Genomic DNA, 15,000 nt, shown 5'->3' on the forward strand with positions numbered 1-15,000 from the left:
AGTGACTCAACCAAATAACGTACATTTACCCACATATCGATGCAACAGTAAACAGGCATTTACAAACACAAAATATGCTTACATAAAAAAATAAAGAAAATGGATCCTCTGTCGATTTTGGCAATGGTTATTTCAGTTGTTTGATCAAGGAAATTATCTAATCATTGCATTATATTTTAAGTGACCGAGTGTTCCACACATTCTTGAAACCTTAATTTAATTTCTCAAGTATTTACCGGAGTTTTAATCAGCCGGGAGATTTCTCGTAACACCAGTGACTGATTTATTAACTTTTTCCCATGTCAAAGAATAGGAATTTTCGTTCGAGCACGTGACAAGCTTCAAGTAGGCACTATTGAAAGGACACACAATGGCTGAATTGCATTGACGCTCTCGCTGGCGGCTGCTCGGACGAATTCTTATTATATTTCTAGCACAGCAAATCCATAAGAGATGTTATCTCGGAACAAATACTGCAGTAACTGCCGGATCGACACTATCTATAAAGTAAGAACGATACATGGGTAACTCTCCTTCCATCTCTCTCTCTCTCTCTCTATATATATATATATATATCTCCATGCATATATATATGAAAAAAAAAATATATACATACATATATATATAAAGTGTTTTCTACGATAGCCTCGGGCCGATCAAAGCCTTGTGAATGAATTTGGTAGATGGAAACTGAAAGAAGTCTGCTATATGCATACACACACACACACCACACACACACACACACACACACACACACACACATTATTGTGTCTGGGGAGAGTCATTCTGTTTTAATGCTTTATTAATTAACACACACGCCTGTTCGATTTCCACTTATTTTTCTAAAATTTTCGTTGCTTCTTGTAACCTCTTCAATAATCGTTGACTCTTGACTATTGAAGAGGTTGCAAGAAGCAACGAATATTTTATAAAAAATAAATAAGTGAATGAGTGGAAATCGGACCAATGAGTGTGTTAATTAATAAAGCATCAAAACAGAATGACTATCCCTAGACACAATGAAATATGCTTCAATACACGAATTCACATAAAGAATCTTGCAAACCAAGTACAAAAACGATATATATATTCATAGATATGTGTGTGTGTCTATGTGTGTATGTCTTTGAGTCAGTGCTTGTCTTCCCCCATTACCTCTTGACAATCGATGTTGGCGTATTTACGTCCCCGTAATTGAGCGGTTCAGCAAATAGACCGATAGAATAAGTACTAGGCTTTAAAAAATCCTGGGGTCGATATGGAAACGATGTGGATTTTGATAAAAATAAAAGAGAAAACTTTTATACTTACTATTTAATGGGTTCATATCGGAAAAAAATCCATAGAGTAATATAATCTTTAAAAGATTTTTTTTAATAATTCACATCGTTTCCATATTGATTTTCTAAATTGTAGTTAATTACTTTTATCTTTAAAGATTTTTATATATATTCCATCGAAAGTTAAACTATATTTGTTCCTTCCTGCAAAGATTTAATACTTTTCACTGTATATAGCAATGTATTTAAAGAATATACCGATACTTCAGAAAAATGAATTCAGAACATTTTAAAATGCAAAACAATATTGGCATGAAAAACGTCAGTGGTGGTTACGTTCATGCAAAGCACTTGAAATATTAGTGGTATAACTCATTAAATAAAAGGAACGATCAGCTGATAACCTGCAACCATAGAATATTAAGAACATTTGCAAAGCATAATGAGACAACAGTTATGCAAATAAATCCTTATATATAATATATATATATATATATAATATATATAATATATATATATATTATATATATATATGAGATCGAGAGAATCTGAATATAGAAAACACTTTGAAGCGCTCAAATGATCCACCTTGATGAAGGAGGTTCTGGAATTTACCAATGTTTGCTTGCATCTATTACTGGATGCAAACTTTTGATCAGCTATAACTGTCAATATTGTGAAGTAACTCTGAACTTTCAGAAACAGCTGTCGGACCTCTAATTCTTTGAGTGTATGTAATCTGAGTAGGTTATTATATCTATATATATATATATATATATATATATATATATATATATATATATTTATACTTGATTGTTTATCGTCTGAAAAGTTTGAGCCCACCTTCTCATTTTACATGTATACGTGTATATATATTTTGTACATTAAACCCCAAAGTTTTATATATTTATTTGAATCATTGTCTCTCTCTCTATATGCATGTTTGTAATACATACACACACACACACTCATACACACACATATGTTTATACACAAGCATGCACACATGCGTATGCTACAGACATTCGTAACCTTAACGTCATCATCGAGAAGACGAAGCTGATTTTTATAACAAAGCTTAATTGAAAACGAAATATAGCAGAGGATACGACTGAAGCTACCTCGCTGCTGGACCAAACTTAGGACCTAATAATTACGAACCCATCCTTTTAAACATTTGGTCACAGGCACAGAAACACATGCATACACACATATGCAAATACACAACTACCACTCACGCATGAATCTATATTCACCGTTTAAATGATATAAATTTGTATATACTTCACGATATTAAGTTTTAGAATATAAAGGTGGCATACTTTGTAAGGTTAAATACACTTGATCAAGTCGCTTCCAACACTCACTGATACTTATATTATGAAGTCCTGACTGATTAAAAGGCAGAGCCAGACTCTCATGAGATTCGCAGACAAAATGTAAAAGTTTCTGCTACTTTACTACTTTAATAATGGTTTCTCATGCAGTTACAGACCGCGAATTCTTGTAAAGGAGAAATATAGTAATATAGAGAAAGAAGAACTAAACTTGATGCAAGTTTAGTTCTTTTTTATAGTATAGTCAGGAAGACTTTTATTGCTTCATAGGTGAACGATCAATAATTTGATAATGGGAAGCACTCCGTCGGTCACGACGATGAGGGTTCCGGTTGATCCGAATCAAGTGGCTGAGCACTCCACAGACACGTGCACCCTTAACGTAGTTCTCGGGGATATTCAGCGTGACACAGAGAGTGACAAGGCCGGCCCTTTGAAATACAGGTACAACAGAAACAGGAAGTAAGAGTGAGAGAAAGTTGTGGTGAAAGAGTACAGCAGGGATCACCACCATCCCCTGCCGGAGCCTCGTGGAGCTTTAGGTGTTTTCGCTCAATAAACACTCACAATCGAAACCGCGATCCTATGACCGCGAGTCCGCTGCCCTAACCACTGGGCCATTGCGCCTCCACGATTTGATAACAATACTGGAAAGAGAACTAAAATTAAGATCCGACGCGGGTTATCAAATACGTTTGTATGATGCTGAGAAAAACTGGTTTCAAATTTTAGCAGAAGGCCAGCAATTCCAGGGGAAGGACAAGTTGATTACATCGACCTCATTACTCAATAGATACTTATTTCATCAACAACTCTGGAAGGATGAAAGGTGAGGTCGACCTCAGCGGAATTTGAACTCAGTGTAAAACCGACTGAAATGCTGTTAAGCATCTTTCCCTGCGTGCTAACGATTCTACCAGTTCTCCCCCTTAATGCTAAGAAATACTGCTTACTCTTACGGGTATATAAAGTTTTATTTTCTCTCGTTTAGAGATTAGTATATTTATGAAGTACCCTTAGAAATTATAGAAATACACCGGAAGCTTAAAAAGGTGAACTACACCTCCACATGGTATTTGCTGATGCGTAAATTATTGAACTAATGAGCAAGCAGGGAGCTCCCTACGAAGCAGCTATATCTCTCTACAGTTTTTTAAAAAGGGAAGATCTTATGGACTATAGTACTAGATACCTCTGCAAAATAGAAATTATCGCTGGTAGAATAATTTTACCATCGATTTTCTCTCTCAAGTGTTAACACAGCCTTAATAAAACAACAACATCCTCATCACCATCAGCTACAACAGTAACAACAATAACAATAACCAATTTAAAATATAGGGATTGGAGCATTGAGAGAAAAGTACTTTGGATATCGACATTTCGACTGCAAAGTGGCGGCAATGGAATACAAACAATTGACCTTTCAGTCAGTCAGTCGATACCCTATTGACCAGTTGTTATACCCTAATCAATAACGTAAATCAATAACGATTTCAACTAGAAATCTAATCAATAAGGAAGTAATTTCTACATTTACTTACTTGCAATACTTATAATTTGCGATACGGACGTTAATATGCCACAAGAATTCTGGAAGTAAAAATACAAAAAAATTAAAGGTATTCTTCACATAATACCTGCAGAAAAAGAAAAAAAATGCAGCAATATTTAAGGTATTCTATTACTAAATGTAGAAATATTGTAGATACGAAGTAATGAGTTGAAGCGTGTCTCAAGTTATTGGGTTGTTATTCCAACACATCTGTTATTATACGGTCTTGGTTTCGCCCTCTGTCTACAGCAAAACAACTTCTTTTTCAAAATCAGTTCATCCGGCTAAGAATAGGCATCATGAATATATTCTTTTATTCTTTTTTTTGTTTCAGTCATTTGACTGCAGCCATGCTGGAGCACCGCCTTAAAGGATTTTAGTCGAAGAAATCGACCCCAGGACTTATTCTTTGTAAACCTAGTACTTATTCTATCGGTCTCTTTTGCTGAGCCGCTAAGTGATGATGACATTAACACACCAGCGTCGGTTGTCAAACGATGGCGGGAGGACAAACACAGACATACATACACATAAATATATACATATATAGACGACGGGCTTCTTTCAGTTTCCGTCGATCAAATCCACTCACAAGGCTTTGGTCAACTCGAGGTCTTAGTAGAAGACACTTGCCCAGAACCATGTGGTTGGGAAGCAAGCTTCTTAACGCACAGCCTGCGCCTATCCTTTTCCTAACCGAAAATATAAAAACCGTGACGTCCTTTGGTATAACTCAATCTGGAGCTTCAACGTCTCATCTAAGATCGCGAAACAATTTTTCACCACACTTGATCGCTGCTTCCCTAAAAATGGAGTGTACAGCAAAATATTCAATCGACACACTATAAAACTATCCTATGCAAATTCATCTAACTTAGAGCACTATATTCATAGGATTAACAGCCGCAAACTAAGGCGAACATTAGTCAGCACTCAAAATAACCTTCTCGACATCAACCATAACTCATATGACCAACCTAAAGACAACGTTTATAACTCAAGTTATATAACTAACCAACAGAGCAATAATTACAATATCCATGATAACCAGCTAACAAATAGCACCAGCAACAATTCAAATAAAAAAACTGAGAACACCTACAAATGGTGATAATAAAACGATAATATTGACAACCAACATACCGAACAGAACCAATCCCTCCAGCGCTCGATGTACACAAGCCAACAAAATCAAACAGTTATGCTCATGCAGAGATAGATCCAGTTGTCCTTTGGATAACCAATGTATGACTAAGAACGTGGTGTACGAGTGTACAATAAACACCAGAGGAGGCCCCTACGTATATATCGGGTTATCAGCTGATTTTTTCAAAAATCGAAACCGCAACCACATCGCCAGCATTCGAAATAACCTTAAACGACATGTAACAACGCTGGAGGCTTAAGGAAGCGAAGACAAAATACGACCTTACATGGGCCATACTTAGGCACGCGAGTCCCTACAACACTATATCCCGGAAATGCCAGTTATGCACCGAAGAATCACTCTCGATAATGTAAACAAAGGAGCGCATTATAAATAAATTCATTGAACAATTACCCAGATGCATACACGAAGCTAAACACACATTCACATATTACAATCCCGACCAGACATAACTCGACGTATACATGGCGCCCACAACTCGAAATACACCTGACCTTGAGGAACTATATTCGAATAACTTGTATTTGACATATGATCATGCAATCTAGATCCATATATGTATATGTATATATGTATATAATATATATGTATATATATACATGTATATATGTGTGTGTGTATGTATGTGTGTATACGTGTATATGTGTACGTGTATGTGTGTATGTGGGTATATGTATGTGTGTGTGTGTGTGCGTGTGTGTATATGTACATATATATAGATATATATGTCTACATATTCATCTGTGCACATTTGCGTTTTTGTAGGTGTATGTATGTATGTATATATGCTCCAGTATGACCGCAGTCAAATGACTGAAACGAATAAAAGAATAAAATACACACATACGTGTATATATATATACATATATATATATATATTCACTTATGTGTATATGCAAGAGTATTAATACGTGTATGTGTGTGTGTTAAGCTTTGCACAGACTGTGCATCTTGCTTTACGTACGAATCTATGCACAAGTTCATCTATGCTATGTACGTATATTTATGTATATATATATATATACGTGTGTACCTGCGTATACGAGTTCCTATACATATTTATGTATATATTCGTCCATACGTGTGCGTATGCGCGTGTATCTAGTTATATGTATACGCCCGTATACTTAGATGTGCATGTGTGAGCGTGTATGTATATGTGCGTATATATATATATTATATATATATATATGTATATATCTGTGTATGTATACATGTTCATATATGATTTTTTTGCGTTTCATTAACACTGGTCAACAGCCAATTTTCATCAGGGATATTATATGGTGTTTTATATTTTATTTTATTTTATTTTATCTAGTTTCAGCTCACGAGCTGTGGCCATGCTGGGGCACCGCCATTTATGTAGTTTTGTTCGCAGATTTCAAAAATGTAATCGGCTCCCTTCTTTCAGTCACAGGTTTTTCTGATGAGATAAGAAAGGTATATAACTCCTATAAGCAGTATCGCTACACGTAAACGTCTTATACAGGTAAATTCTGACTTCTGTTTTATAACTATTTGTAGTCATTTTGTAATTTTATGTATTCATAATCTTTTCTTTTCATAAATTTTACTTTCTGTTAAGGTGCCAAATCATCTTCACCATCAAATTCTACTCAGGATGCCAAGGCATTGCAAGAACAATCCCGATATATTTTGTCATATCTGTGGTTCATTTACCACCAAAGCTCAGCAACGTGTCATCACAAGTGAAGTCAAGAAGATCTACCAGTTATACTTTGGCTGCTCTCTCAGGGATCAAGATGAGTTGGGCCCCACACATCATCTGCTCAGCTTGTTCAAATGGACTAAGGGATTGGCTAAATAAGAGGAAGACAGCAATGCCGTTTGCAATACCTATGATATGGAGAGAGCCAAAGGATCATTTCATGGACTGTTATTTCTGCAACATTAATGTATGTGGGTTTACTGTAAAGACCAAGAATAAGATTGTGTATCCCAACTTGGAATCAGCAAGAAGACCAGTACAACACAATGATGTTGATCTTCCTATTCCAATACCACCAGAAAATGGCCTTCAGATGTCTGACGAAGATGTATTTCCTGAAGAAAATAATACTGCTGTGGAAGACACTGAAGTGGATGCAGATTTCACGATTGAAAATGAAGACCTACCACAGAAATTTTCTCAAGGAGAATTAAATGATTTAGTTAGAGATTTGTCATTGTCGAAGGATAATGCTGAACTATTTGCATCTCGCCTACAAGAAAAGTGTCTGCTTAAGAAAGATGTTTGTATTACTCATTTCAGGAAGAGAAATAGGTATCTGACTTCATGCTTCTCTGTTGCTGGACCACTTTGTTTTAGTATGATCAGTTATTTCGCTGTTTGTTCAAAGAGCATGTTCCAGCTGAATGGCGCTTATTCATTGATTCATCTAAGAGAAGCCTCAAGGCAGTACTACTACACAACAGTAATAAGAAACCATCCATTCCCATAGGACAGTCAATGCACTTGAAGGAGTGTTATGAAAACATGCAAGTACTCCTCAATGCTATAAAGTATACAAACTACAGCTGGAAAATATGTGGAGACTTGAAGGTTATTGGAATGTTGATGGGAATGCAATCTAAGTTCACAAAATATTGTTGCTTTTTATGCCTATGGGACAGTCGTGCAACTAACAGGCACTGTGTGCAATCAGAGTGGCCTTTGCGAAAATCATATGAGCCGGGAGCTTCTAGCGTCCAGGGTAAGCCATTTTTAAACCCAGAAAATGTTCTTCTTCCCCTTCTTCATATAAAGCTTGGCCTCATGAAACAATTCGTGAAGACACTTGCCAGGAAAAGCTCAAAAGGTTTTGAATATGTGAAGGCCAAATTTCCAAAAATCACCGAGGCAAAACTGAAGGAGGGCGTATGCCAAATATCTCTCATACCTTATCGTATTATCATAGAAAATGGACAGACAGTGGATAATGTGGTCATACATTATTTAACAAAAGGAAAAAAATTGAATGTTTGTGGTCGGAACGCCTTTGATTTGCTTAATCAGAGATTGATTTGAAGGGTTAAACAGCAATAATTTGCAGCATCAACGCTGAAACCATCAGTCCCCTCATACCCTCTTCCCCCGTCTCTTCCTCCCCACCATACTCTTTTTTTCAAGGTGTGTTGCTTTTAGAAAATGCAAAAAAAAAAAAAAAATGGAATAGAAATTCCAAATTACTTACAGCTCCAATTAACACAGCATTAATGTATTTTCCTGGCAACACAGAACCTATCCCAAACAAATTATTCTGGAAAACCGAAGTTGCAGCTGAAACAAAACCAAAATGAAGATTGATATCTATTCATAAAGAAACAATGACATCAGTTTTACTGATCTTTAAGGCATAAAAGACAAAGATAATCTCCTGCTGCTAAATAGCTTCTCTGGTTTTCTATTCTCTTTGATACTGTTATTTCCAATAAATTTTCAGGGCTACGTGTAAAAAGATCGTTTTAACGTCTTTATCTTAGTTTTGAAATATCAAATTGATAAAACGTCTTTATGAATCGAAATTCAGAGTTAATATGTGTATCTGAAATTGAAACTTGAACTCAAATGTACTGATTGCGATATAATCTATATATTGTATACAGATATTCAATTCATCGATATCCAGTACTTCTATCCAGGTCAAACAATATATCTAACCTCTTCGAGGTTAGATATATTTCAAAGGAAGAATAGAATACGCAAAAATATTGTAGGTATATATTTTCTTGACAAAATTACTCTACCTGGCTGTGTTATATCGACCGACATTTACAACACTGAGGCTATAAGAAGTTACGATCTGACATTAGGAAAATATACGATATCACAGAGAATTAAGTCAGCTGGTCACCTCACGACAGATGAAACATATCGGGGATTGAGAGAAGGTGAGTTAAATAACAAAGTTGATAATAGTAATAATTGTTTCTACTAAAGGTATAAGGCCTGAAATTTGGGGGTGGTTGGGAGCGGAGAGGACTAGTCGATTACATCGACCCCAGTATTTCACTGGTACTTAATTTATCGACGCCGAAAGGATGAAAGACAAAATTGATTTCGGTGGAATTTGAACTCAGAACGTGAGAATTTTGCCCGGCGTGCTAACGATTCTGCCAGCTCACTGCCTTAATAATAATAATAATAATAATAATAATAATAATAATAATAATAATAATAATAATAATAATTATCATTTCAAATTTTTGTCACAAGGGCAGTTTGGGGGAGGTGGGGATGAGTCAATGACATCGACCCCAGTCTTCAACTGGTACTTATTTTATCGACCCCGAAAAGACAAAAAGCAAAATCAACCACTGGGGATTTTGAACTCAGAACGTAGCGACGGACGAAATATCGCTAAGTATTTCCTCCAGGGTGTTAACGATTCTGCCAGCTCACCGCCTTAATAATAATAATAATAATAATAATAATAATAATAATAATAATAATAACAATAAAAACAACAACAACAACGACAACAACAACAATAATAACAATAACAATAACAATAATAATAATAATGATAATAATAATGATAATAATAATAATAATAATAATAATAATAATAATAATAATAATATAATAATAATAATAATAATCCTTTCTACTTAAGGCACAATGCCTGAAATTTTTTGGGGTCTAGCCGATTACATCGACCCTAGGTTTTTAAAGTAGTGTCACGGTTATAGTTGTGGCCTTTAAGACTTTCTTTAGCGCCCCACTTTCCATAAAAACGGAAAAAAAGACTCTGATGGAATATTGAACTTTTCACCCTTTATCAGGATTCATTTATCGTTACACTTTCTTTGGTATAACTTCCATATTCTTCCTACATAGTTTCACATTCTTTCTGCTTTACTTCAAACTCAACTACTTAAATAATATTTTGGAGGAAATTAGAAAACGAATAATATTTGTGTTGCTAATAGCGCTTAAAAATTATAGCAAATATGCTTTTATTTACCCTTATATATTTATGCAATTTTACAGCGAATATTAAATAATAGTAAACTTAGTGCAGCAGTTTCCTTCTACAGTTTCCTTTACGATCCAACGACAGAGCCATAATGTGGTCCCCGACTTGCTAGAAATAGCATCTTATAAAAAAAGCAAGTACACATTGGACAATGTAAATATAAGTGTACAAAGAAACTCTTTGGTCATGCCTAAAATCTTTAATACAGGTCTGCTTTACAAGGGCAAAACAGCACCAACAACAGCATCATCGTTTGGTTGGTGTATCTTAAACGATAGCAAGAGTTTGTAAATATTAGGTTATCCCAGATTATTTTTTGAAAAGCTTGTGGCGAATAAGTTTGAGACTAGTGATCGTGACTCTGACCCCCAAATATTTCATCGGTCGTGAGGCGGCCATTTATAGGTGTTTTGTCCAGTTAGATAAAACATGGGAAGCTTTATGAAAATAAACAAAAGACGATGGCAGGTGGAGTACAAACAAACAATTGTATTAGTATGGCGCTCAGGAATATAAATAAAACAAGTCTTTTACGTTTCGAGCCTACGCTCTTCAACAGAAAGATACACAGAAAAGAAACACGGAGAGAAACAAGGAGAGAAAAAAAATGCGTGCAGAAGCTAGCGATTCAACATAGATAAAACATGGTACATATGTTCGACATTAGTCACTGCAAAATCAAATTACATAAATGGATCTTTGATAGAACTATTTTATAAATGTAGAATATATCATAATTGTTTTTATATACTTACAGTTAATCATTACCACTGTACAAAGTGTAAGAATGAAAAATACTTTTATCCCTATAAAAGATTAAAAAAAGTCCATTATATATTGAAGAAAAACGTCCATAAACATTTAGGGACAGTGAAAAAACATTCAGTGATGTAGTGAAATAAATATCGAACTCTCTCTTTTAATTGAATGAATATTTTACGTTGCTAATGATTCTTAAATATTTATTACAAATATCTTTACTATTAAGATACTCTATTTGATTAGTAATACTAAGAATGAATAAGTAACATTCTATATTTAAATAAAACATATAATCGAATACGCGAGGAAATTCCATGTTATGTATGTCCCATGTATATTATTTCATTGCCCAATAGTCTTTTCTTCATAAATTGTTAAGACATGTATCGATACTCAGATGTCGAACTACGAGTAAATCACTCTCGATATTTATCATTCTATGAAATAACCAATTTCTTAGAAAGTTCAATCTATTATATCAATAAGTTATCGGTGAATTTCAAAAACAAAATAAAAAAGACAAAATAACTCAATGCAAGTCTTAACTGATGATGTTGACTATTGGTGTTACCCTGTCTATTGATGTTAGAAAAATATTTTTTGAATCTATACTTTTAATATTTGTATTTTTGTTTATCTACATCATTGGTTACTTACATGAACTGCTGTCCAAACACGCCAACACTATCGTCATGGCTAATAGTATGATCATAATAATTTTGGCTGCAACAATCCGAGCTGGAGACGCTCCACTGAAATTAAACAAAAGTCAAGGAAAATGAGCATTGTTAACATCATCTTCTCTGAATTAGTTATGACAACTGGACTATTTTGAAATTAGAAAAACTAGAATCCAGAGACTTTTTCAAATAACACGCCTTTTTTATGGGATATGTGAACAACATAATTTATAAAACTCTACTCATACGGTTTCTCTTATATAAAATATCTCCTTTTGGAAAATGAAAGAAAGAAAAGGGATAAAAATCAATATGATAATGTTTAGATATCATTTTGCAAATAATAGTGAAAAACATCGTATATGAGAGTTAAAAAGCGTAACCAGGCCCAACTCTGATTCGGTTATGATTTTTAGTTATTGACATTTTCTTATGCTTTTTTATGGCTTCATTTGAGGAAGAAGGGCAGCAATGAAGCCTTTTTTCAGGGCGTCTGCACTGGTAGTGAACAAAGAAGAAAATTACTGGCTGCTGTACTAGAAACAGCGTAGCGAATTAGCCTCAATCTGGAGGCTTGGTTCGACCGTTACCAAAGGAGTTCTGTTAAAGGCAACCAATGCCAGGTGGGTGTGTTAAAACGGAGAAGATTTAGTATACCACCTCAAAAATGGATACAATCCATCCAAATGATTCCTACAGTTTTACTCACAAGACTTGAGGCGATCCGAGATTGTTATAGCCGACATTTTTTCAAGACGTAGAGCCGTAGGAACATAACATAAACCACGTGATTGCGACGCGAACTTCTTAACTACACAGCCATATCTGTTCCCCAAACTGCTTCGCTAGTGAGATTTCTCAAATGCATGACAGGAAGTAAATAACAGTAAAGTAATTTCTTAGCTAGGTCTGTGATTGAATTACTTCGTTTTGTTGAAAACATCAATATATTTAGGTCATATTAAGTAACAGGAGAAAAAACATGACCGTCACATTTTCTAGATTCCCCTCATTATATGTTTCTCAGGAAGAAGTCAATCGATATGATAAATCTAAATAATTGATTATATGTGTTTTGAATTTATCGAGAAGAATCGATTTTCTTTTATCAGATGCTTGAAACTATAAATCAATGTTGCTCTGTAAAATGCAAATGAATTATTCATTTTAGAATACCTTGTAAAAAAAATCAATGAATCCAATACCAAAGTTTTCATTGTTTACAAACAAAAGTTTAATAGAAGAAGGATGAATGCATTAGCAATTGGTTTTATCACTTTGTTATTTTAATATCAACCCTAGATGACATTTTATACCAGACAAAGATTCTAACCCAGAACACAAGGCGTGGATGAAGTAGATACCATAATGTATGATGGTGAGTTCTTGAGAGTGTGAGAAAAGTGTAAATTTCATTTGTTTCTTAAAATTCCTGTCCACAGTCGTATTGGGTTGGCAACTAAGTTCCCGCCGTTTTTTTTAAATTTAAATTTTTTAAAATGTTTAATAAAAAAATAACAACTAATTAATTAATAATGTATTCACCCTTGTTGTTTACAACTTCTTTCCAACGTTCAACAAGATTTTCAACACCTCGTTGGTAGAAATCACCCGATTTCGACTCGAAAAAAGTTGATGCAACCAAGCTCTCAATTCTGCATCAGTATTGAACGAAACTCCGCGCATAGCAGTTGAAAGAGATCGAAAGAGGTGGAAATCCGTTGGTGCCAAATCAGGAGAGTACGGCGGGTGTGGTAGCACTTCCCAGCCATGCGTTTGAATGACTTTATTGGTCATACTGGCGATATGAGGGCGGGTGTTGTCGAGCAGCAGAAGAACTCCATCAGCAGAAGAACTCCATGCTGCCGATTAGGTCTTTTCTCTTGAATAGCCGTGTTGAGTCGTTCCATCTGTTTAACATAGAGTTCCGCGTTGACCGTTTGGTTCCGTTCAAGCAATTCGTAAGGGATAATCCCTTCCCAGTCCCACCATACGCACAACATCGTTTTACGCGGATGAAGAGCTTGTTTCACGCGCGGTGTCGCTTGTTTACCGGGGCTAATCCATTCCTTACGCTGCTTCATATTGATGTACAGACACTATTTTTCGTCGCCAGTAACGATTCGGTAAAGAAATCGTTCCTTGTGTCCATGAGTTGAGCGGTGACGAGCAAGCAAACCAGCGGAGATTGTGGCTCGTTGATTTTTGTTGTTGTCACTTAAAGCATGTGGAACCCATGCTCCACACTTCTGAACCTTTCCCATCGAGTGAAGATGCTTCTCTATAGCAATGTGGGAGCATTCCATTTTCTCTGCCAGTTCCCTTGTCGTTTGACGAGAATTTTCGTGCAAAAGCTGGTTTAATCGCTCTTCATCGTACTCAACTCGACGGCCAGAACGAGGTGCGTCTTTGAGGTCAAAATTTCCATTTTTGAACTTGGCATACCAATCACGAGCGGTTCTTTCAGCTATGACACCCTCTCCTTACACAGCACAAATGACGCGAGCAGCTTTTGCGGCCTTAGAACCTTGATTAAAAGTAAAAAGGAGGTGTCAAAAATGCTCGTTTTTCTTAACTTGATATTCCATTTTAATAATCTGAAAACAATCAAAAATTAACTAAAATTCCAAAATGATTAAAAAATAGAATTCTCGAAAAAAAAAATAGATTCTGAAATTTAAAAACGCAATAAATTTAAAAATAAAAAAAAACGGCGGTTACTTAGTTGCCAACCCAATATTTTTCTATTCATTTGCCAACGACTGTGCATTTGTCTCTGCAAATATCCGAGTGTACAGGATTACATGGAGCTAAATTCAAATTGAGCATACAATTTTTAAAAGAAATTTTCTCGATAAGTTACATATATTGTTATTGCAAAGACATTCTGGCCGTGATCATCCTGTCTTCTCATATATAATCTATCTCGCCCTATAGTATCTAATATGCTCTACACTTTTTTAAAGATGGTACAGAGTACTTTGAGAAGATTAGGTTGACCTGGTGCTATACATCATACCGAGATATACAGTTGGAACGCTGTGAGCCACTTAAAGAAGGTATTTGCTGATATCGACAGAAACCTTAGCTTGTATTGCTGACACCACTTTTGAGATCGTTGCGTACAAAAGAAGACCTTGAGCTCGATTTGTGTGTCTAGAGAAACTCAATCAGTTCGTACTCATTGTACCCATTTCGGTATGTTGAAACTGAATACAGCGAATTCGTGAGATATG

At 35.2% G+C, this 15,000-nt stretch overlaps 1 protein-coding gene across 2 annotated transcripts in view; it reads right to left on the reverse strand.

Annotated features, from left to right (window-relative positions):
- Positions 1-15,000, reverse strand: part of LOC115232593 (equilibrative nucleoside transporter 1-like) — a 70,568-nt gene that overhangs the window by 28,020 nt on the left and 27,548 nt on the right. The window contains exons 6-9 of one of the 2 annotated variants that reach the window (XM_036511580.1): positions 11,742-11,836; positions 11,078-11,128; positions 8,538-8,623; positions 4,162-4,210 (exon numbers count right to left, since the gene is read on the reverse strand). In XM_036511580.1, coding sequence (XP_036367473.1) covers positions 4,162-4,210; positions 8,538-8,623; positions 11,078-11,128; positions 11,742-11,836 — 281 coding nt within the window. The remainder of the gene's footprint in view (positions 1-4,161; positions 4,211-8,537; positions 8,624-11,077; positions 11,129-11,741; positions 11,837-15,000) is intronic. The other variant, XM_036511584.1, reaches the window with a different exon arrangement.

The sequence above is a fragment of the Octopus sinensis genome, linkage group LG2, assembly GCF_006345805.1.
Source record: "Octopus sinensis linkage group LG2, ASM634580v1, whole genome shotgun sequence".
NCBI lineage: Eukaryota > Metazoa > Mollusca > Cephalopoda > Octopoda > Octopodidae > Octopus > Octopus sinensis.